This window comes from Limulus polyphemus, unplaced genomic scaffold (genome assembly GCF_000517525.1).
Source record: "Limulus polyphemus unplaced genomic scaffold, Limulus_polyphemus-2.1.2 Scaffold2298, whole genome shotgun sequence".
NCBI lineage: Eukaryota > Metazoa > Arthropoda > Merostomata > Xiphosura > Limulidae > Limulus > Limulus polyphemus.
This window is the reverse complement of record NW_013667908.1, coordinates 42336-68595: the sequence shown is the minus strand read 5'-3', so window position 1 is coordinate 68595 and position 26260 is coordinate 42336. Positions and strand designations below refer to the sequence as shown.

Below are 26260 nucleotides of genomic sequence, written 5' to 3'. Positions count from 1 at the left end.
ATTACCCTAACTATCTCTTTATTTCCTTTTACTTTCTCATTTAGTTCTACACACACACACACACACACACACACACACACACACACACACACACACATGCATACATATATATATAAGATTCAGTATCTGTGTGTCATGTAACTCCTCCTAAACTGCTGGTCCCACTGACTTCTAAGTGTTACCAAATGAATTGTTTGAGCCAGAGATATGACAAAAGGTAAAATTTTTAAACCCACCTCTTGGGCAACCTGGGGATTTTGCAAAAACCCTTTCTTCTAAACTGCAGGACTCACCAACTTTTAGTTGGTGTCAAATGAATTGTCTCGGCCTCGAGGTTTGCACAAAGTGAAAACTTTACACCCAACTTTGATTTTTTGACAGGTGGAATTGTCTTCATCAGGAACAAAGACAAAATCATTGTTAAATGCACTAGAGTTCTATAATATTTTTTTTTATTGTGAAATTTTATGAAAATGGTATTCCTATCAAAATGTGTAAAAAAAAAAGAGCATAATCTGTAGTTCTCTGTGATGTTTTATCTTTGTGTATTTGTAGTAAATGTATATGTGTGTATACACAGTTGATTCTTAAATAGTTTCCACTAACTTTGTTAAAGATAATACTGAACTGTGTGGATGTACTTGCATTATAGAAACTATGCTATAAAGGTCCAGCTGAAGTAGATTTTTTTTTGGAAATCATTTATAAAATGTACAAGTAAGAAAAATGGAGGAAACCCAAAACTGTTATCAGGGATGGTAAATTTCTGTCTGAACCTTTCACTTCACTTCTGAACCCTTCTTTCAGTCACAATGAGGATACGATGGTGCCGTTTGACTTTCCCTTGAGTCCACGTAGAACTCATGAAGAAGATATATATGAAGACCTTTGCTACGTGACTTTAAGGCTTAATGAGGTATTCGCTTGGAGTAAAGGTGCTCAACGTGATACTTTCAGTACTTTGGTCTCCATGTGATGTAGCATGCATATTTTGCTAGATGTTGCTTGTTTTTTCAGAGCCACTCTCATTATGATGTTATGGACCTCTGCTTTGTTTCATTTTTGTACTTTTTGTTAGCCATCATTTTGCATGTGCTTAGTGTAGGCTGATCTTAAGCATGAAGACACAGAGATGAAGTATTCATGATTATATGTTTCTTTTATTATGAAAGTTCATAAATTCCATTTGTAAAATCCGTGTAACAAACAACACAGAGAAGTAAACTGTAGTGAAGAATATGGGTGTTGGAACAGGGGCCATCAACCCCTTTGGCTCTTCATAATTTTTAGATATATTTACCACTTCCTCAGTTTGAACTGGAATTTTGGTTCAAAATTAAAATTCACTATAAACAAATAAAATTATAAAACAAATTTGATAGCTGAAGATAGGGTCAAAGGAATGATGAGACTAACATGAGAAACAGAAGGTCGTATAAGTTGGTCATCAAGCTGTTTATTTTCATATTAATTTTTTATGTACTTTTTTATTTTTTCTAACAAACCTTGGCCTTTACTAAATCAAAATAGGCTTAACAATTTGTCACTATAATTGTTCAAATTTTTTTGGGAAGCATGCCCCAAACTCCACCCTGCATAACTTTTGATGCTTATGGGAAAATATACACTTTTGTATTATGGCAATTTGCTTTACTAGGCTAGTTGTTTTATAATGAACTACAAAAAACTGTTTTATGTTTTTAGAGCATTTGACTGTAAAGACTGTCTGCTTTTTAACTTAACTATGTAACTGTGAAGTATCTGCTACCTTTGATGCATGCAGCCAGCATGAAATGATAACTGCCATGTTTTTTGTTGGTTAGTGAGAGCCAGTATGGAGAGTTTGGTGAAATTGATGAGAACTACTCATCATTAACACAAGATGATGATATTTATGAAGATCTATGTTCCTTTCAGAGAAATAGAGCATCACAGGTATTGTGTTTGACTCACTGACAATTTAACTCAATTTGAAACTTTTGTCGTTTAACTTAAGCACTTATTCAGCTTTCAAAACTACTTATGCTGTCTTTTGAAAGTTGCATATGCTATTATTATTATATGTTTATTCAACATTTAATCTACTGTACAGTATTTTACAATTATTTAATTTTGATTCTTCAAGTATCACTCACTTCAGACATTATAATTTTATTAAAGAATCTGTAATTTAATCAAAATGTTCATATAATAAAATAGATTTGACCCGTTTGTTTTCCTCTCTCCCTCTTAAGTCTTGTTAAGAATCCAAATTTTGGTAAATGGCCAGATTAATACCCATGTGAAAGTTGAACACATGATTGTTGAAAAACTAAATAATATTATATTTTATCATTATATCTCCAGATCATTTCAATCATTATTAAAAATTCCTAAAACAGGTAACTTCTTTCCAATTCATTTATTAGTTCTTGATATCTCTTTATTTTTCAATTTTTTTTATAGTCTTAATGGTTGATATTTATTTCAAGTCCATTGCTTTAAATTGAACTTTTCAAATCTTGTTTATACACAAGGGCATAGAGTTTGAAAGATTAGTGAAACTAATGTTTTTTTTTGTTCTGTGAATTAATTAATGTATGTGCATACTTAAACTTTCTGTATCATATAGTTCAATGGAAATTACAATTAGGTCCACATATTTTAAGTTTTGTGCTTCCCCATATAAATGTAAGGCTATTATTTTACACTACATCTTCAAGAAAAATACTACTTTGTTATGTTATATCAGCAATCAAACATTAAAAATTAATTAAGGAAATTCAGTTAGGTAACTTACTGTGTTAATTTTTCCTTTAACTTTGATCATAGTTTTAATTACAAATCATTCCACTAGCTGATTAAAAGTAACAAGAAATTCAGAAATTAAATGTAACTGTTGACTTGACCAGTTGTGCAATACCATTGCGGAGCTATTTAAATTTTGTTCATTCATGAAAATTATCATTCTGCTACTGGATATTTGTTTGTTGTTTTTGTTTTGGTCAAGCATGTTCATAGAAGATTTGGTGCTGTGCATGATCTTGGCTTGGATACAAAACATGTAATTGCATAGAGAACACATTAGAACATTCCATTTACTGTATAATCCTGTTATGTTCTGTGACATACTGAACATACAAAACATTAGAACATTCCATTTACTGTATAATGCTGTTATGTTCTGTGACATACTGAACATACAAAACATTAGAACATTCCATTTACTGTATAATCCTGTTATGTTCTGTGACATACTGAACATACAAAACATTAGAACATTCCATTTACTGTATAATCCTGTTATGTTCTGTGACATACTGAGCTTTAACATTTTGTTTTTATTGACTGAAAATCATCATTATTTTGAAAAATTAAATTCATGTTTCAAAACAGTGGCAGTACAGTTTGTACAAATGTTTCAGATTTTATGTCAAATGTACTACTAATTATTAATTTATATAGCATATTGAATGTTTCTAATTGTAGGTCACTTTATGACCTTAATGCAGAAAGGATTGAAACTATTAATGTTAAGAAAATCACTTTTTTTGTGTTAAATCCTTTGCACTATTTTGAAAAACTGATTCAGTTTATAAGGTAAAAGCCACCTCGTAATGAAAATTTTCTGTTGCAAGTTTCAGTCATTTTAACAAAATGGGAAGACGCACGTATATATGTTTTACTGTAGTTTCAGGAGGATAGTGTTTATGTACATGTAACTGAGTAGTCATATACTTAAAATTTTACAGTGCATATACACGAGTGTTGTTGCTATTGAATAATTTGTTAATCAAAAATGAAGCATGCCTGTATTTGTACATATATGCAGCATGTATATGCATGTAAGTAAGCAGTATGTATATGACTGTACACATTATCCAAAGAGGTATTATTTACTGATCTTATTTACTATTGTTGCTTAAGATTACTTATTTTGTTTAAATTACTTAGAAGATAAAAGTTTTTAAGTGTATTTAAAGAAATACAAACACCTTAAAATCTGTAAAATGAAATGTTAGCTTAAGTATCTGACTGTTAGGTTTTCATTTTTCTAATAAAACAAATTCTTAGCTCAGTGCAGCAATGTTTTAATATATGATAATACATTTAATGGATATAATTGATTGAATTTAATCAAGTTTTATTAGAAGGATGATTTTCAGAAGATTAACAAACTCTTAATAATGGTTATAAAAGGTTTTCATGTGCCACAGGTGAGAGTGTTATAAAGTGTTGGTTACTTAATTTTTCTGATATTCAGATTCCAGTTCCAACTACAGCACCTGTAGAAAAGTGTGATTATTGTATTAAAGAACTTGTGGAAACAGAAAAAAATTACATTGAAGCTTTAAACATGATTATCAAGGTAAATCTCAAGTGATTTTGGAATTTTGCAAGAATATTGATAATCCTAGTTTTATAAATTAACTTTTCACTTAGGTTACCAAAACTGTCATATTTCATGTATGTATTGTCACTGACTTTTAATGCTAACTAGTAAGTAGTCATAAATACTAAAAGTCATGTGTTAAAAATCAGTGGAACATGAAAACAAATGAACAAAGCTAGCAAGTCTTAAGATGCTTTGGTATAGAAATGTTGACTTCTATTAATAAAAAATAAACATCTGGCAGAATACCTTTAAACTGATTTATGGAAAATGAATCTAATATGGGACTCTATCATATCTTTGCTGAAACAAATACATAAATCATATACATTTGCGGTATTTATTGATGATACGTAAGAAAAAGAAAAGCAAGTCTAGATTTATTCACTTATTTTTGACTGTTTCTCTCTTGTTATATAGTGTTTACATAGGTCATAAAAATATATGAAAAAACATGAAATTTATGTGCAAGTCATGTTAAGTCATGGAAAATGATTATCTGTTATAAATTAATAGAATGACTTAGCTGGGATGATCAAATATTACTGTCCTAACAAATAATTTTCTGTTCTGAATACCCTCCATTTGCGAGCTTGTCTAGGCTGAAGCTGAACAATTGTCTTAATGTGCAAATATTTTGTATGTTTTTCAGCATTTCCATGTGTGTACTTATGCTTTCATTATTATTATATCAATCTAGTTGGTATTACTGAAAGTTAACTGTTTTAAAAATATAGTACTGTCCTTTCATAACTGTTGAATATGAGAATACCATATTCACAGATTTTCTTGTTATCCACTACTGAACACATGTTATTAGAAATGTGAATGCTTCCAAGTTAATTAGCTCAGGAAAACATCAGTTACTTTTAGCTGAACTGTGTTTAGATAATCATGTGACTTATAATCTAAACTTTTGTAATATCATTGTACAGAATTGGAATTCTTAAGAATAATTTCTTTAACATTTTTCTCTCCAAGTTCATTATAATATGTAAATTTTACAAACTGAGATGAAACAAAATGAAATTCCACCATTTTCCATAAGCTGGTTATAGAATGTTGAACCTAAATTTATAGATAAATATTAAACCATCTTAGATACACTTTGGTCAACATGTGTTTATAACAAACCACGATACAGGTTATTGACACTGGTATTAAATGATGATGTCTTGATTGTATTTTTAGATCATGTAAATGCTATATCCAGTGTCTATTACAGTTACACTAGGTGGGTAGACCAAAGCATTAATTTAGTAGAATTTCAAACTTGTGTTCATAGGTGAAGAAATATTGTCATTTTTCTTTGTTTCCAGTGTAAAATTTTCTCATAATACAGAACTTAATTTACCTTATATTTTGCCAATAAAATAAAGAACAGTGAACTCCAAATATTTAAAATTGAAGAGTCCCTGAGATTAGAATCTTCTACAAATGATAAGTATGCATAGTAATGAATTAAAATATACATTGCTCCTACTTGACTCATTTAAACAATGTGTAAAATGCAAGGTTTATTGTTATTATTTCCTATAGGCTTAAATAAACTTGAATTTGTTCTTACTTTTGATTCTAAGATAAGTCAGTTACACAATGTAGTGGTGTAATCTTTCATTTATATATATATATACCCTCCCCCCAGTAGCTCAGAGGCAAGTCTGAAGGTGTATAATGCTAAAAGTCAGGGTTTGATACCATGCTTGACGACAGCAAAGAAACCAATCATATATATTTAGTTACATATACCCTTAAGCAGTATTGAAGTGTTTATACTAAATAAACTGTTTTTAAACAGCATTTTATCAGACCATTGAAAAGTGTCTTGAAGGAAGAAGAACGAAGAATAATATTTATGAACATTAAGGTTAGTTTATAATTTTCAATTTATTTTCTATTGTTGGAAAGTATGTAATATATGAATATGTCATTCATTTTGTTGTTTGACGTCTTACTATTGCATTTTATAAATGTTAATATGATAAGTTTTTAAAACTTTAAGAAATTAAGAATTTTCTTTTTAGGTTCCCTATAGCTAATAAATTAATTATAATTCATTCTTGAATTATTCAACTATTTATAAATACAAATACATTTAAAAAACAGTCAAAGATTAAAAGTTTTATTTTTCAGCAAATAAGTGGAACTCAGAATACACATTTTTGCTATATTAGTAACTATTAGTTTTAAGTAATTTGGATACATCATAAAGTTTTTTGTGTCTATTTTTCTCTCAAAATTAAAAATTCAACAATTTCTTAATATTAGTTTTCAGTTCCCTATCTTGTGGTGTTAAGAAAATAGAGCCATTATGTTTCTACTTCTTTCCTTGTATATCAAAGCTGCTTCAACAACAAAAACATCATACATTCTCAAAAGTAGCTTACTACTGGAATATTTATTTGTATTTTGGTACATGTTAATTTTCACTATCTAATGGCCCATTTTGTTTTTCAAAGCTGTGTTTGCTTTAGTAAAAAAACCTTTCTGTCTGATTATCTTTTCTTTTAATAATAATTACTTGCAAAAGCCTAAAATATTTGTATAACTTAATAGAAAACATGTATAATGCATTTTTTGCCGTGCCCAAACCTTTTTCAGACAGAACATGCAAAATTCACCCTTTTTGAATGATCTGTTAGATTTTCAGTGTATTTATATAAAAAATGTAAACTACACTTTAAGTAAAATAACCTTTTAAAATTGCGACTTTTAATATTGCTCATATATATCTCAAAGTGAGGCTAGAGGAAAACCTGCACAAAACATTCAGTAGAAGCATAATATTTTCAATCTATAGATAATGGTAAATACATTATAAGTAAGACAGGGGATTTTCCCCTCAAAGCCATATTTCATAAAATGACAGAAAATTTTAAACTCAGAAACTTGTCTCAACTACAAGTAAACTGTGTGATGAGGTGTAATGCTGCAAAACTTAGAATATACTATTAGAAAATGGAGTTGAGAGAGCATAATTTGAATTAATAACCTTGTGTCGTAGAATTTTCTAACATAAGACTGCCTTATAAAAGTCCTTTGTACTGCATTTTTTTTCCTAATCTTTCCTTGTGCATTCTAATTCTGAAGTTATTATTGAAGATTTTATATAGTTATGTATACATAGTGAGGTACTACTGTTGAAAGCTCTTAAGAAATAGACTTTTAAGTAATGAATTAAAATGTAAGAAAACTTTTGCAGTAAAAATATTAAGCCAGGGACTTTTTCTACTTAAAAATAATTAACTTTATATTAACTAGAAAGAAACACATTAAATGGAAGGTAAACTATTCTACAAATGTTGAATGTCAACAATACATGTTTTTTGGACTAAGTATTGAAATGGTATATTGTTTCACACAATTCAAAGCAAGCCAAAATCATTGAATTTAAGTATTAAGGTTTTCCCCATTTTCATTTTGTATGATTCAACATTTAACTGAGTACATGTACTGATTTTATTATTGTAACTTTACAAAAGAGAGATGTTTTGTACCTTTTAAGGCAGGTAATTAAACAACATGTACGTTTTATGTTAAGCACTGTAAAGGTGATAAATTCACCAGTGTGTCTGTGTCTAAGTGAAAAAGTTCCAAGTTATAGCATATTTTTAGATGAAAAAGCTAATGCAAAGGATTACTGAAAAACAAGGTGGATTTCAAAAAACTTAGAAGCATGAGTACTTTCAATAGATTGATATTATCCTTCAGAAGAATAGCACTGAAGAACAGTCATCAGTAATAGAAATTTTTTAACATCTGGGTCTTTTGAAATCTGTTTTTATAGTATTGTTATAAAAGTCCTGTAGTCATACTGTGCTGCCATTTTAATGGTCAAATGAGCTGTATTGTTCAATTTATTTGGAGAAAATGTTTTGGAATTAGAAGATGCAACTGGCCTTGTTTTTCTGATATGTACAAGCAGAGCAAGAAGCAGTCATTATGACTAACTTGTTAAAAAGAAAAAGAAATGCTTTTGGCTTCAGAAACCTTTATATAGTATCAAAAAATCAATATTATTGTTTTTTGAAAGGTTCAGAAACCTTTATCTAGTATCACAAAATCAATATTATTGTTTTTTGAATGGTTCAGAAACCTTTATCTAGTATCACAAAATCAATATTATTGTTTTTTGAATGGTTCAGAAACCTTTATCTAGTATCACAAAATCAATATTATTGTTTTTGGAATGGTTCAGAAACCTTTATCTAGTATCACAAAATTGATATTATTGTTTTTTAAATGGTTCAGAAACCTTTATCTAATATCACAAAATCAATATTATTGTTTTTGGAATGGTTCAGAAACCTTTAAATAGTATCACAAAATCAATATTATTGTTTCTGAATGGTTCAGAAACCTTTAAATAGTATCACAAAATCAATATTATTGTTTCTGAATGGTTCAGAAACTTTTAAATAGTATCACAAAATCAATATTATTGGTTTTTTGAATGGTTAAGAACATTTATTTATCTTTAATTGAAAATCGAGTGATCTGTGCTCCTACAGTGTTTTTTTATTATTTAACTATACCTTTTTTAAAACTAGGAACTAGCAGAGATCCATAATGCATTTCACAGTGAGCTGTTTAAGGCCTGCACCTCCAGCCAGCATAGGATCAGTGATTGTTTTATCCACTGGAAGGACAAGTTTGTAATTTATGGAGAATATTGTTCTAATCTTCCAACTTCACAAGAGCTATTGGATGACTTGTGTAATAAAAATGAGATTATCAATCAGTGCATTTTGGTAAGTCTTACTCTTCTTTTCATGTTTTTTTCTTAGTAATATGAAAAAAAAATTGTATCATTTTGTATATAAATATGTGATAAAGATTCTCAAATATTGTTAATTGTGGCAGGAAATATGAGGAAGTATGATTTAGAAACATTTACTTATATAATTTGTCAGCTTAATATTGTGGAATGCTGAATAACATTTGGAATTTACAATGAAATTGAAGCAATTTTATGGAACAGCAGTGATACCCAACTTTTTTTTTGAGAATTACTCTGGCTTAACCCTATAGCTACGGGTTTTCCTAAGGGTAGGGGTCAGAGGGCTGGTCATCATATTTGTAGACTTGCATTCAAAATTTTATTGAACTACTATTTTATTAATGTATAGCAATAAGTTTGGCATCAAATTGCAAATTAAAATTAAAATTTCAGTATTATACATTAGTTAATTTCTTAATTTAAATTTAACATCAAAACAAAATTCTTAAATATTGATTTTTGTGTGCTATATGGTATATTGACAAGCTAGAATATAAAATAAGAACCTCCTAACTTTTCTATTTACTGAGATATCATTACATTTAGCAAATGAAACACAGTGGCTCCAGTCACCATTTCTTAAAGCTCTTTGATAGCTCTGTAACAAAACAAAATTGAAGGCCATAAAAATTATTGTCTATTTGAGCAATAATGATTTTATAGAGAGCATCTTACATTTAATTTCGTACATTTTCGAGGGGTGATGGATAAAATAGGGATGATGACACACTAAGACAAAATTTGTCATGTGTGTTACACTAGTGGAAATTCATGATTTTTTTATATATTTCCTTTTAGAATTAAGAACTTAAAACTTATATACTATTAAAATATAGATTATTAGCTAAGATTTTATGCTATTCTAATTGGTATAACATAAACAAAAAATAGTTTAATAAAATTTTGAATGTAAGACACTAAAACCTTGTGTCATGCACAGTAAAAGGTACCTGTGCTGATAGGGTTAAGAGGGTGGTTGGAGTCATTCCTTATTTGAAATGTAGATCTGTGGTATTCCTTGAAATTGTAGTACTGGATGCCTGATTATAGTATTTCTCAAGCATTTCATGGTGGATATGTCCAACCAGATAGGACTTGGATTTGTCTTGGGATGCAGGTGAGAGCTGCTCTTCCCTTCACCTGTTATTACAATATTCATCTTGTGTAAGTATGTAACCAAGATGTAACAGCCTAATGCCCTAGCAATATTACACACACTAACATCCTGCCCGTGTTTGCAACATGTTACCACTTGCACTGGATTTACCTGATATCCTTTACTATAAATCTCTCTGTCATGTGTGTAAAATATGTCAGTGAATAAATAACAATAAATTGGGCAAAGAATATTTCCTGTTTGAAAAGGATGTGGACACCTACTGGGTACTGCTCCACTAGGCAACTCCCAGTCTTGTGGAAGTTGCACCCTATGGGCTTTTCATTTCCTTTGCTTTTTCAGAAAGGATCTAATTTTGTAAATAGTCTGCACCAGCCCCTCCACCATTTTCAATATGGGATTCTAATTTATAGTGGTACAGAGAGATAAGTAATGTTTCTGAAGTTAACATTTTCCTTACCTGAAAATGTACTTCAGATAGATACCTACCTCTCTGCACCACCTTCTCATCCTTCCTCCCTACTTGTGGTACATTTTCTTTGCCTCAACAAGAATGAACCTATGATATTTTGCTAGTGCCCCCAGCGATTACTGTATATCAGTGGTCGGCAACCTATGACCCGCGGGTCACTAAGTGACCCGCCAAAAGTTGGCTTCACCAATGCAACCCTTAAGGGCACAATCATTGTTCAGTTCAAGTTCAGCTGGTATTAACAACAAATTAGAATCTGTAACTATTATTTACTAACATAACTTTCACTGCTTACCCATTTTCAAAACAGGAAATATTGTACCATTTTGGTCTTCTTTTTAATTATACTCGTTTAAAAATTATTCCCTAAAAAAAAAACTTACAAAATGCATTTCTTAAGAAGATAATCATTACAATATTTTAATATTTCACATCGAAATGTAACTTCTATTGTAGAAAAACGTATTTCAATAAACTGGTAAAACTACTGGTATTGCTGTCAAAACTACTGATACACAAATATAATTGGAGCTCGTTTGTTATTACATGTTTTATTAGGCTAAATATTAAAGGAAAGATGGAAAAGAGTCACGGCTACGGAGAATTTTAAGACCAATTTCAGGGAAAAATATCAAACTGGTCGAACTATTAATTTTTTTGTATGTAAATAAACATACACATTTGAAATATATGTACTGGTATTAGTAATTATGTGATTATCACTGACCCAACACAATGCTAAATTTTTCAACAAAAAAAATAATTGACTCGCGATCAAAAAAGGTTGCCGACCCCTGCTGTATATGGATGTTGTGTCATCCTAGTATTGGTGGAGGGCTACTGCATTATGACAATTATGTCATAGGCTGGTGCAATACACACAGACATGTGTAGGCATGGGAGTTTTGTATATAAAATTCCATGGCAGTTGCACATGAGGTAATAGCTCGTAGTGGCACAGAGAGGTAGGTATCTATCTGAAAAACACTTTCAGGTAAGGAAAATGTTAAATTTTTGCTTGCACCAATTTGATGTTTTCTGAAAGTGCTCTGTAAGAACTGTTCAATATTTCGTTTAGAGTCAGGCTACTTAATGATATATGATTTGGTGTTATGGTTATTGAGCTACTCATTAGCAAACTGTAAGTGCAGTACTACGAGCTATCTTTCATATTCACCATAGAATGTTTTAAGTAAATTTTGTTGTATCACAGTTATTTATATTAACAGATTGTATGTTTCTAGCAGTTAGGAATGATTCACCCTTTTCTCTTTTACTAACTTAGGTTCATTGAGTTTTCAGAATTAAGTATAGTTTAATGTCTACAATGAAACAACAAAAGGCCATTTTCATAAAGCGCATATATATAATCTTTCATAAATAAGTTTATAATGCCATAATCATTCAACATAAACACTTATTAAAGTTTTTTTTCATTGTATTATATGAGAAATGTTTAAGTTATGGTGTAGTGTTTATTATCATCTTCCTTTACCATGTTTTGGAAGAAAGGAGTGTAACAATAGAGATGTACAAATATTTTCATTAACATACTTCCAGGTATGAAAGTTCTGTAAATCTCCATTAGATATTCTTGCTTATCATCGCTTATCTCAACCAATGCTAGTTCTTAGCTGGACATAGTACGAGTTTTTTTATCTTTATATGTGAGCATTTGTTTTAGAATACTTTCGGAGGTTCATATGTACACAACTTGAGTATGTTCTAATAATTCTAAATAGGTTAAAAGCAATATGCCATGAGTAGTACTTAAACGAAAGACTTCTGACTCACACTAATGCTATGTTGCTCTATTAACTGAGCCTCAAAGACTTAAAGTCCCAGTCAGATAGATCTTCATTTAGTTAATTACAAATTTTTTTTATTTGGGAATGTAATATATTTTCTGAATAGACAAATTGGTTACTTTTGGTGTGTTTGTTTTTTGTATTCAGAGGTGTCAAATGGAAGCCAACGAAGGAAAGTTTAAACTACGAGACTTGCTGTCTGTCCCCATGCAGAGAGTTCTTAAGTATCACCTTCTGCTTAAGGTCAGGCTCTTCATAATCTTTAATAGAAATTAGTTTACTTCTTTTGAAGTGTGTAATTATCTACCATTAAAGTTTAATAAAATAATACTTTTCTGGTTACTTTTCAGCCAATCGACAAATTCTAATATGTTTATTTATGAAAATAGTGTTATGATTAAATTATTTTTAACTTTCAATAGAATATATTAAGTTTGGAAGAAAAATGCACTGGATGAATATCTCCAAATTATATTCTCATATACAGTTTTGAAATATATAAAAAGAGCAATTCCTCTAACATTAAGGTTCTTGTAAACCAAGCTTTTGTATGTAATTTTGTTGAATGAAATGTTTTAGGAGTAAGATTTTTTTTTAACATAGTTACCAACAGGGCTATAATTAAAATATTGTTTGTTTGCAGTAACGTAATCTATGTTAACGTTTTGGGTTGGTAAGTAGGGTAGATATTTTATAGTCCAATGAACTGATTGATTCTACTATCTCTCATGGAATTCTGACAAAAACTATTCTTGCTTTGACTAGGTCTGACATAACATTCCATTTGCAAAGCTATCTGGTAACTGAGAGAGAATTCTGCAATTTTTTTGAATGAATTCTTGTTTAAAAGCATACTTGTAGATTAAATCTGAGCAATTTTTGTTGTACTACTTAAGATGTTCCCTTAAAATAATTGAATTTATAACCTCTTTCTTCATAATGTGATAAAATAAGTTTGTACATATTTTTGCAAAAAAATTTCAGAATTGCATAAAGTAATGCACTTTTGAACCAGAACTTGTTCAGAAAATTAAAAATATATATATATTATTGAGCAAAAAAACATCAAATGTGAGACTGTTTCACAGTTGGAATGTTGTGCCAAACCCATTGATAAGGTTCAAACAGACATTAGAGAGTGTTTTGCTATATCTTCTAATGCTTTTAAAAGTAGTGGGGATGGTTGTTAAGAAGGATACCCTTGTAACATGCTTTGTGTACCTACAATGAAATAGTAATTGGTAATGTACTATTAAGAATAGTATAATAGTTTATAAGTTCTGAGATGATAACTCACATAAGCACACAGAAATGCTAACTTCCTTGCATATCTGTCTATGAGGTTTGCATGCCACTATCCTTGAGGTTACTCCTGCCCATATTCATGTGTTTAACATGAATTGTGCTGGTGCATAATGATGTCACCATGTGGCAAAAACCCTCTACCAATAAGAGGGTGACACAACCTCCAGGCACAGTAACTCCCCTTCTTTATTCCTCTCAGTATTGTATGACACAGGCATGTTCAAATTTTGTCTGGCTTCAATTTGATGAAACTTAGATTTTCAGTTTCTTTAGCTTTGATTTTAATCATGAATTCTCAAGTGAGGGTGACTTCTACTTAGTCTTGTATGAATTATGATGTTAAACACACATGCATTATTTCTACTATGGCTTGAAGCTCATTAACTGTTGGGCACATTCCAGCCTTTGTTCATTGTGTTGTGGATTATTACATGCTTACTGGATTTTTTTGTCTTGCCTCATCAAAGAATGAAGTTATCACAAGTGCATAGGGGAGTTACTGTGCATCGAGGTTGTGTTACTCTCCTATTGGTGGAGGGCTTTTATCACAATATGATGCCACCATTGTTGGGTTTTATATAGGCTGCAATTGTTTACAGTAGGTTTCTGGAACTTGTTGGCAATAAATTTCCAAAATAAACAGACAGCACACAATCCACTTGTTTTAAAATAATATATTCAAAACTATCAAATGTATGTACAAAAATTTGTTACACTATTGGTTAACACAGTTGTATCCAAAGCATTAAATAAGTGTCTCTTCTTCATCAAAGTCCACACAGATGCAAAGGGTAGTTTTTAATGTTAAAACAATACCACATTTATTCCAAGTTTTTTCTCTCCAAAAACCAACTCTAATTTAAGAAATGCAAAACAATATTTGAGTTAGGACTTTTTTTTTGGGGGGGGGGGTAATTGGATTAACTTTCTCGCTTGGTAAAAGAGAACTGAGGAAGTCATGCTGAAAAAGTAAAATGTCTTGATATAGAACTTCTTTTCAGTTGTAAAAGAAGGTTTTTTTTTTAGAAGTGCTCTTGTTGAATATATTAAACTTAATTTTATTTTTGCCCTGTTAAGAGAACTTCATGAAATGATATGATCTAAAGCAATACAACTATTCACATTACCTTTTCTTTATCTACAAAATTTATAAAATTTAGGATTTACACAAATTGTATGAATGACATTTTATTTTTTCAAGTACCTAATTTAATTATCTATAGATCTTTACACACAGAGGTTCAGCTGGCACAAATTTTGCTTGACTGACTGTCTAACAACAGCTAAATCCTTATAACTATAGACCGGTTTTTTTGCTTAATTACTTTATTAGTTAAAAACAAATTAACTGATGACTTTTGGTAACTGTTGAAAATTAACTTTGATAAGATATTTTGTTGCACTAGTAAATATCAGTTACTTTTATTATTATAAGTAAATGTTTACAGAATATTGATAATTTAGCTTTCACTCCTCAGTTATAGAGTATAGTCTGTTCTTGACGAACTCTGACTGCACTGTTGATTCTATATGTTTATGCTCATGTTATTTGTCGTTTGATTATTTGTAGGTTGTTCTTTGTAAATATGAAATAGGTAGTTTTATAAGAGAGAGATTATATAAAAAATATAGCTAAATAAAAAATGAACATTCCCTGGATGTTTGTGAGCTAAATGATATTTTCTGAAGATAGATATACTAGTAAGATCTGGATAAAGTTAGAGAACAAAGCCTCAAAGTACAATGAAGAACGTGAGCAACTGTGACTTTGGCAGAAACTTCTAATACATCACTGCTAGTTTTCAGTGAGTTCTAGAGAAAAAGTATTATAAAGTAAACACTGCTAACAACTTGTCTGAAAGTTAGCTATCATATTTGTCTGAAGCAAATATAAATACTTTATTTGTTGAAGAAGACAAAAGAATGGCTAATTGTACAAATGGAAAGAACTGTTGCATTGTGATAAATTAATTTGAAAAGTAAAATAAACTGTATTTAAAGATGTAGTAGAGGTGATTCACATCATCAGTGAAAGTAGTGGATAAAACAGATTAAACACAGACAGCAAGACTTGGCTCTTCAGGACAGAAATTAATATTTTTTCTCTGAAGACAGAAAGGAATTTTACTGAAAACTGCCAAAATTGTACTCACATTGCACATTCTTTCTGTATCTGATCACACAATAAGACAGGTTACAAGAATTCAGAAGTATCTGCTCCATGTGATAGTCATAAAACAATTTTATATACACAAGGTAGAGTAGAATACAATACAATTATTCCATGAAACAGTAGATAACTTTTATGATCAAACTCTTCTACAGAGTATAAAGCTTAGGCTTAATTTAGCACATGACCTCAACTGGAAGTGGGATGTTCCAAATCAGTACATAGAAGAATTCAAGAATATTTGTAGGTATGACATATACACTGTATAGTATTTTTATACAACAGTACTAAATGGTTAACTAACATTGATTAATTTGTGGTATAATTATAGGGCTTGGTTGTGTATTGGATAGTAAGAAGTTTGAGCTGCAATAAACCAATGAATGAGCTCTGTTCTTAGATTTGTGGGGCCATTATCACTGTAACAGTCAATCCCACTATACGGTTAAAAGTTTCCACATAGGCAGTGAGTTCTGTTGATTTGTTGCTCTCTTTTTTTGATGATATTTCTAAAGTAGGAATCATTGATGGGTATTCTTGAACTTTAGGGGTCTTTCACCTCACTGTCTAGCTCATGTGTCATTTAAATTGCTATTCATAAAACATTCTAAAACTATAACTTGTAAAAGATGATTCTGTGTTGGTATTCAGACATGAGCCTAGTTATATCTTTTTACTTGTGGTAATGGAGGTACACTGATATGTGACTCCCTGGGCTTGTTTGAACCATATTTACAATGTACAAGATTCACAATTATAAGTCTACAAGAATGTCATAGTAAGATAAAAATGATATTGAAAACCTATACATACAGAAAATAGGATTTGAATATAATCAAAAGATTGTTAGCAATGTTGTTTTAATGAAGTGGTTGTGGAAGCTTTAAATACACATTTGTAATAGGTAATAATGGCTTTACTTGTTTTTGTTCATTTTAATTAGGTCAGTATGTTTTGATGACTGGTTAAAGAAGATTAAAAATGATTATGGAAACAATCCTGGGCAAGAAACAAAAAGAACCCAGCCAAAAGCATGTAGATATAAATATAATTAACTAAAAAGATGGGCTACTTATAATTTTATCCTAACTCATGTTATTTGATTGTTACTTGAGAATTAGCTCTTGGTTTTGTTACAACATGTAGGTTGTTTGCCTCTTTTCTTTTCTTTCTTTGAGAACTTTTACTGCTGCTCTTATGATGACTGAAAAGTAGCATATTAAACTGGTTAAGTGCTTGGAGAGAAATGTTCAGCCTCATTTTTCTTGAATAAGTAGCTTAAGTGACAGTCAAGTGGGTTGTGTCATAAGATTTTTTAGGGTAACAGTAACTTTTTTTTCTTCCCATAAACTCATTGGTGATATACTTCTCAAACCTAATTGCTAAAGTGCTTTAGTCCATACTATCTACACATCATGCTTGTCCCAGGACACCAGTATGTATATCTTTAGCATTTTGAATAATCATAATTCTAACAGCTTAAATTTTTATTTGACACAATGAATTTGCAGTCTACTGCAAACCAATTCTATGTTGTTATATTTTTCAGAAATCTACACGTTAATAAATAAATAGTTTACCCCATACAGTGTTACTGTAAGTTATATATTACATGAAAAATCTGTTTCACACTCACAATTAATATATTTCCTTGTCCTATTTATTAGGAACTTCTGAGAAATACACCTAAAACACATGAGGACTATGAAGGACTAGAAAAGGCATTAGACTGTATGCTGGTGAGTTGTGTAGCTGTCATGTCCGTATTTTATTTGTTACAGTTTAATTAAATTTGCATGTGTGCTTGTGTATGCGAGTGCACACTTCAAATGAAAAGAACTGGAGGTGTACAAGTTATGTATAAATGTGTTGTTCTTCAACTTGTTTCCTATATTTTTGGTTTTTGTAATATTGCTGTTAAATGTCTTATTAATTGTAAATAGTTTTTGAGATAAGTTTTCTTAGTGCTTGAAGTTAATAGAAATTGCCTTTGTGATACTATCATTATATAATCATTGTGATTATTATATTTATTGCAGTAATTTAGAACTTAGGTGGAGGGATTAGGTAATCCAGTCACCTGTGCTTTGCTATGTTTAAAATTACAGGTTCTAAACTTTATATTCTGAAACATTTAAGATATAAGGAATCTAAAAGCTTATATCTCATTTATGTTGTGGTTTTAATTAATCGTGACTCTGGATATCGTGATATTTGAAGAACTAACCTTTATAATGTATCTGAAAGGGATAAAGTTTGTTTATTTATTGACATTGCAAAGACAAGAGACATGTGGTGAACTCATGGTACTTGTTTATGCTTGCATACAAAATTTAGATATTGCCATGTGAAAATGTAAAGGTGGATGTAATGACGCAGACTTTTTGAAATTAAAATCTCATTAAATTGGGTGCTCAACTAACAATCTGTGGTCATGCAATTAAAACCTAGTGGCAAACATGCTTGCCCTTTCAGAAATGGGGGGGCATTATATTGTTATGGACAATATCACTATTTATTGGTCAATAGTATAACAGTAATGTATTTTAATAGTTTAACAAACACTCAAGTATAGGTATTCTTTTGAACTTTAATAACATATCCAGGGTGAAATAAAAGAAAATGCAAATAATGCATTCAAATTTTGATAAAAACTTAAATAGATTTTTTTATTTTCCTGAAGAAGAATAGTGAACTATTTGAAAGTGTTCGAGTTTTGAGTCTCATTTGAAAACCATTAGGTTTTCTTATATTATGCTACACCACCTGTATAAATGGAGCTTTCATTTATAACACCTAATAGAGCTGTAGCTATACTTATGTTATGAACACGACAAAGTTCTGGGTTAACACGTGAAAAATCTTTTCCTAACAGAATCTAAAATAAGACAATTCTAGAGAGTATGAATACAATATTGATTTTAGTTCAATTTGAAATTATACAAGCAAATCTCTTGCTGATGGACATTGGCAGTGGATGTTTCTTTTCCTATATAGTCTTAGTTGTAAGATTTAAACACTTCCAGAAGTGTTTTCTTTTCCTTTTCTATTTGTTTATTATCTAAAGCAGCTATTTTTGCCTTACTTATTCATGTCTTTATCAACCCAAGGATAACACTACTGCACTCATTTCACGTTTCTTTGCTGTCACTTTATTGTTTTTAGGATGAAAAAGTTTAAATAAAGGACACCCGTTTTACATGTACAGGTTCTAGATTATCAGTTGTGTAATATTCCCTAATCTCATTTTGAGTGCAGTAAAATTGTTTTGAATATATATACATAATTTTATCTATTTTCTGTGTTACTGAATCTTTTTCCACCAGTAAGTTGGAACATTTCATATTATATCAAGGTTTTTTTGGCTTATACATTTTTTAAATGAAAGATAACAATAAATGTTGGTTCAAGTTACTAAATGATTTAATATAAATACAAGTTATTTGACACCTTTTTTATCCTGCATGTAAAGATGACATTTCTTTTTGGAGTGATAAACAACAATTTAATATTTGATGATGATAATTATTGTAAATACTGATATGTCATCCTTTCTAGTTTCCTTTATGTTTATAATAAAAATCAAGCTCCACTTATTCCATAGAAAACGTTTTCACTACAGATTGGGTTTGTTGTAAAATGTAATAATTAAAGGTATTGTTTTATACATTCTTCTGTTATCTCCAGGACATTTCTCAGTACATTAATGAAGTGAAAAGAGATAGTGAAACTCTAGAAATAATAAGAGACATTCAGGTCAGCATCACAGATCTTGACATGGTAAGTATTTTTTAATGACATTTCATTATAATTTTCTGATGTGATATATTTGTAAAATGTTGAATTATGTGAGATACACATCAGTCAAACATTCATCATGATTGATTAAATATGATATGTATGTATTATACTTTATAAGGATCTTTCAAACATCTATATGTTGATGTTATTAAGTTTTATATTGTACTTTATAAGGATCAAATAAACTTTCAGAATGTTGCTGTTGGTGAAATGTTGATTATACTTTTTAAGGATCTATTAGAATTTCAAAATGTTGACATTGGCAAGTTGTGTAATATACTTGGTAATGATCCCTCAAACTTTCAGGATGTGATGCAGGTGAGGTAGGTGTTGCTGTTTATAAGCATTGAACAAATTTTAAGATTGGTTGGATGAAGTGATGTAAAATGTACATTGTAGGTAATTTAGGTCAGTAAAATTTCTAGCATAGGTAAATTGAGAAATTTTGTACTTAGTATGAAAACTGATGCATATCAAGCATGATTGATTAAATGTTCAGTACTCGAAACAAAACATGTTTAAAGCTAGGTTTTTCTTCTGAGGTGTAGAAAACATGGTTGACAGAGAACAAAACTTGTGTCTTTGGTGAATGTAGACAATCTCTTTAATAATTAAAGGTATACCCAAAACTAAAACATTGATACAGCTTTTCTATTTGTTTTCAGATGAGCAGATCCTAAAAATGAAAAATAAAAACTCAAAAAACAAGAACTCTTAGCTTGATTTGATACTTTGGTGGTTTTTGTATTTTCGTCTAATTCTCAGTTTGGTCTACATTTTCTAATGAAATTCTTAGTTAATATTCTATTTTTAGTATTTGTAGATGTGTAGACAGAGAGAGATTTTGTGTTTGTCCTTAGTTTCAAATTAATAATTATGCCTTACGTGGTACTCTCACTTTTCAGAACTTTCTGTGAATGTAAACTTCAAATGTACTTTGCTTGTATAACCTATTACATCTTTTGTTGGTGAAACAGCTTTATTTGTTTATATAGATTGTTTTATTTAGATCTACCTAATCAGTGAGTGTGCAGTAAACATTTTTGCTTGTGCATTTTATATTGAGAAAAATTTAATTGGTAAAAATATTTTGTGTGTGTGTGTTGGTCAACTATTAATTTCGAAAATAAGAACCAATAATTTATTAGCAATTGAGTGTTTATTATTATAATAACCAATGGTAGTTTTTACATTTTATTTAAAGGAGGGCCTATTTTATCTCAGCTGGAGGTGAGTGTTCATACTTTAATATACAGTTTTATTTGTATTATGTTTATTTTGTATTGATTAATAAATATAAGCTTTTTTGTTTTGGTCTTACTCTGTTCTATTTTTAGCCTGAAAACACAGAACTGAGAGATTATGGACGTCTTTTAAAGGATGGAGAACTTAAAGTTAGATCACATGATGATAACAGGCTGAAAAACAGGTGTGTCTTACATGTTTAATAAAATTTGATAAACTGTCTTGATCTTGTTATCAAATTCTTAACTGCACTAAAACATTATATCTTTCCTAAAGACAGTAGGATAACTTCAAGCAGGGCCCAGAGGAGGGAGGTGCATCCAATGCAAATCATCAGGGCCTGTGACCTGGGGTGCCTGGTCTCGAGCAAATATTTTCCACACATAGGATACTAAAATGTCCTCCTCTCTCTCTCTCTCAAAAAAAAAAAGTATTATTTATATGCTGATACTGCATAATTGTGAACATTCTCATGGGACAACTTTAAGAGGTTGCGTCTTGCAATGGGAATAAATAATATACACAATTGAGGGGGGGTAAGAGAGGATGAGGGTCACAGAATCATGGGAAGCAGCGGGGCCCAGGATTTCTCTTTCGGCCCTGTATTTAACATGGAAGCTTGTAACTGATATTGTATCTAAACCCACACTATTTTTGAAGTTTGACTTTTGATAAAAAAGTATGAGGAATATTATCTTTCTCACAATACTTCTTTCAATGTAGTAGCAACTGTAGTTATGTCAAGAGTGACTGTAAATTACATAGATGGATATGTTGATAAATAAGATATTTTCTTTCATGAAGATGCAAGATAAATCACTTAGTTCCTTATCCTGGGTTTTCTGGCAAATATAAAATTTTCTTCATATTCATGAAAATTTAGGTTATTAAGCATGGTTGTACTTATGTAGGTAAACTTGTACTTTTAGTGTATTCATGTTTAAGTTTTTGAAATGTTATCATATGTTATTATTTTTGTTATTTTTAAGTGTTAAATTTAGGTGAATGTTCCAAAGAACACAAATTTTATTACCCTTCTTCCTGTATTTTTCTAATATTTGATTTACCATTTTTCAAACATGAAGCACTGGTATGTAGCAAATAACAACGACCCATATTTAACTTTTAACTATTTTTTTTTTTAAAAAAGAAAAATATCTGATTGAAATTCAGGAATTAAGTCTACCTTCTTACAACACTTATTAAGTATATAATTAAAAAGTCATTGGTAAAATGCAAGTATAAAATATATCTGTTAAAAATTAGTAAATAATACATTTAACTCTTATCTTCAAAGATAGGCATGTACATGTGGCCTTTTACAGGCTGTTTCTTGTGATATAGAAAGTAGTTTGACAATTGACACAACTAGGTCATGATTATAGTTCTTGGAATACATTATAAAAATTGGAATTATCACATCTGTTATTTTAAACTGATAAAATATATTTCATTTTATTTGAATAATTTCAATAAAATCTTTATAATGAACTATATAATATCCCAAACAACAATATAATTCACACGTATCAGATCACTAGTTCAATCAAAGGTGGTTGAGAAACAAATCAAAGCATTGTGCTTAAGCATAGCAACAGGGTCACTGGAGATTATATTTAGTGTGCTGTCATGAAACAAATACTTCCAATACAATGTGAGAAAATATTATTTCTAATAAATGTGATAATATTGGATTGTTATAATTCTTTCTAAATCCTTCTGTGACATGCAAAAATAGTGGGTGTCATGTCATTTATTGATTGGGTGTAAAAAAGTACTCGCAAATAGATTTACAGGTGCTCATCTTTGCTAATGCAGTCGAACCTGTCAAAACAGAAGCACTCCTTTACCCCATATTCATGACAATATTTTATAAAAGTTTATTGTTTACAGCCATCTTAACAATGTTTGTAATATCAAACTTTACTGTGCATAAGATTTGTACAAGAGTAACGACATTGTAAGAGACAATGTAAAAAGGGTGGAGTGTGAGTAAGTTGTATAATATGTAATCATGACACATTATTTTGATTTTAAAATAAATAATTAAATTACTTTTTTTCTGTCATGATTTTCAAGAGCATTTTATTTAATTTCATAGACATGACTGAATTGAGAGCAGCATTTTACATCAACTGTTGTTAAATCAAGTGAAAATTTTAAAAATGTTTTTAACATACTGTTATAACAAGATTTTTTTTATATTGTTAAGAAGTACATGATTTTGATTAGCAACTAGATTAAGGGAAGTGTCATAGCATCCTAGGTCGTTTTTCTTACCTTTTTTTTCTGTATATTTTTTCATGTTCACTGTTGAATTGTTTTGATACTCTTCTTTTGAATTAATACCATGCTAGTTTATTATTTTTGTGTATGATTTTTGAAAAGACTATCTGAAATGCTTGGCACAGTGCAACTTCACTTGTTTTTGGTTTGTGAGATCATGTTTGCTGATACATTTAAAAATCCTAATATACTGATTTTGTATAACTGGATTTAAATTTATAAAGCATATTAAAATTATTGACTTTTGTGAGAAACTCCTGTTTGTAATTATGAGGTAATAAAAGCAGAAGTTAGAAAGGACTTAAATACAGCGATTTTTGAACATCTATATTCGTTAGAAATTCAGAACTTTTTTTTTTATAGACAAACTGAATTTTTAGACAATATAGAGTGCCTTAAACACATCTGAGGTTTAAACATAACCACAGATTACTCATCTTTTCCTGTTTCATTGAAAATGTCTTAATTTCACCTTCTTTGGTCAGTATTGAAATATTTGTTCATTTATCTGAATTTTTTAAATGTGGTTTTTTTTAAATCTTTTTTAGATATAAAGAAGATGTTTCCATATTCATGTTCTGTGCAGGTCTACTTTTTCCTGCTGTTAATATAATTTTTTCTCATCAACCATTTGCTCTTATATTTGCACTTATAAAAATTAGGTAAAGCTGAGTAATTCAAACCAGCCAGAATTTATTATCATTACAATCCCATCTGTGACTTTTTCAAAATGGCTTCATCTCTTTAATTCATATCAAAGAATCATATCATAATATTAATTCAGACCTAAGGCACAACACAGAAACCCATCTTTTTTGTTGTTACTGATACTGTCATTATAGAATTGTTCTTTCATTTATCTACATATAATCACTATATGTGATCAAAAGCTTTTATGTTGAGTTTTTTTGGATTTTTCCACTATGAAGTAAAGCTCATCAAAATCAAATGAAAAGTTCACTGCTCATGACAAGTTGGTTTTTAATAAAATCAATATGTGGAAATGCTTATTCCAGTTCCCAGATGACATAGAAAGATGTACTTTTTCAGCGGAATCTTGCATTGGGTCTTGCTAATGGTGGTAATGAAACTGATAGCAGTGATTTAAATATATAATTTTAAGTATACACTTTTTTTTTCTTTAGAGACAAAAAAGAAAAGAAAACAGTAAAAAACTAATAAATATACTGTGTGTTTTACTCTAACTATACACAAAATGGCAGGACCATATTGCACACTAGTATCAACATAAAATATGAGTAGAGATGGTGCTAGTAGTAATATGTATTTAGATATCAAAACGTTTATCCCATTTTGTAATACAAGTATTCATGTTCATTTGGTGTTAGAAGTACGTGTGTGTGTGGTATCTTATGATTATTGCATATTTATAATTATTTGGTATTATTACAGATATATCTTTGTGTTTGACAAAGTCATGCTTATGTGTAAATCAACAAGAGTAAGTAATTTTTGGAATCCCTGTATTTTTTAAGACAAATACTCCTTTTCAAAATAATTGCATTCTGGTTATAATGTATGTAAAAGTATATTTCAAGTCTTTTAAGGTTTTTAAAGGATGTAAATCAATTACTTCTACTTTGTATTCAACTGTTTTTAAAAGTGCATTAAAATTGTCTTGCTTTGCAATAATCTTACCTTTTTATGTGTTCATATTTGATAAATATTGATTTAAGTAGTAATAAAAACTTAGTAAGGGTGATGAAACACCAAACTATCGAATAGATTTTTTTTAATATCAGGGAAGCGGACTGTACAACTACTTTGTATCAGACACTGTAATATTAATATTATTAACTGCATGTGTGGCAGGGTTTGTATGGGTCATGGAATTTCTGGAAAGTCAAGGAAAGATGGGGAATTTTCATGAATTTTAGTTGCATTAAATATAATCGAAATTGGAATAGGTGGTGAACTTCCTACAGAAATTGCATGCAGTAGCTTACTTCTTATTCATCTCGTGTCTAATGCAACCTCCATCCTGAGGATCTGCCCCTGAATAGTCAAAGAAACTTTAATAATAGATCTGTTTTACTGATCAATTGAAAAGTGTCCATTTCAGTTAGTATAAAATTGTCTTTTGAGTAGTTTAAACGACAGAATACTGTAAAAATATGTCTAATGACAGAAGTAATATCTAATTTAATAAATTTCAAGTTTTAACACTAATCTATAATGAAAATTTTAATATTATTGCTAGGATCTTTTTAGGTTGAACATTTAATTTCTGACATTAGGTCTAACCTTGACTTTTCTGTTAAATTACTGTCTGAGGTTTATTACTGTGTGTTATGTACTTCTGGGCAATAGATTTCTAAAGATCAGATATGAGTTAGTGGTTAACGTGCCTGGATTGTGAAACTGAAGATTCATGGTTTGCATTGCACTACTTTTGGGCCATGGATATGCTATAAGAGGCATAGTCAAATCCCACTATTTGGTCAGACAAGGATAGCCCAAGTGTTGGAAATGAGTGCTTTGGACTAGCTGCTTTATTTCTAGTCTATAAGCTCAAAATTAGGGACAGCATTGTCCTACTATCTCTTTTGTAGCTTTGTACAAAAATCCCCCAAAGTCTATATGCAAAGGTATTTGAAACTGTGTTCCACTTTCCTAAACTTCCTTTCCCAAGTTATTTTTTCTTCAAAAAGGAAAAAAAACAACAAAATGCATTCATTTATTACTTTTTGCAATTCTTTTAGTGTAAAATGAGATGGAAGGCCTTTAGAAAATTATTTCTGTTGTTGACCGAGATTAATTTAAGTAAGTTCTGTTGAGAGAATGTTATTATGTGATTATTTACACTTGGCTGTAATGTGTTATGTTAATACTTGGGTTTTCTACATTTTCAATAGTTTTCAAGGTGCATTAACAAATGGGTTA

At 29.9% G+C, this 26260-nt stretch overlaps 1 protein-coding gene across 1 annotated transcript in view; it reads left to right on the top strand.

Moving 5' to 3' along the window:
* The window catches only part of LOC106466548 (protein vav-like), an 89402-nt gene that overhangs the window by 30143 nt on the left and 32999 nt on the right, over window positions 1-26260 (top strand). The window contains exons 5-13 of the mRNA XM_022394582.1: window positions 1824-1935; window positions 4244-4348; window positions 6171-6239; window positions 8923-9123; window positions 12697-12792; window positions 17692-17763; window positions 19712-19804; window positions 21163-21254; window positions 24770-24818. Coding sequence (XP_022250290.1) covers window positions 1824-1935; window positions 4244-4348; window positions 6171-6239; window positions 8923-9123; window positions 12697-12792; window positions 17692-17763; window positions 19712-19804; window positions 21163-21254; window positions 24770-24818 — 889 coding nt within the window. The remainder of the gene's footprint in view (window positions 1-1823; window positions 1936-4243; window positions 4349-6170; window positions 6240-8922; window positions 9124-12696; window positions 12793-17691; window positions 17764-19711; window positions 19805-21162; window positions 21255-24769; window positions 24819-26260) is intronic.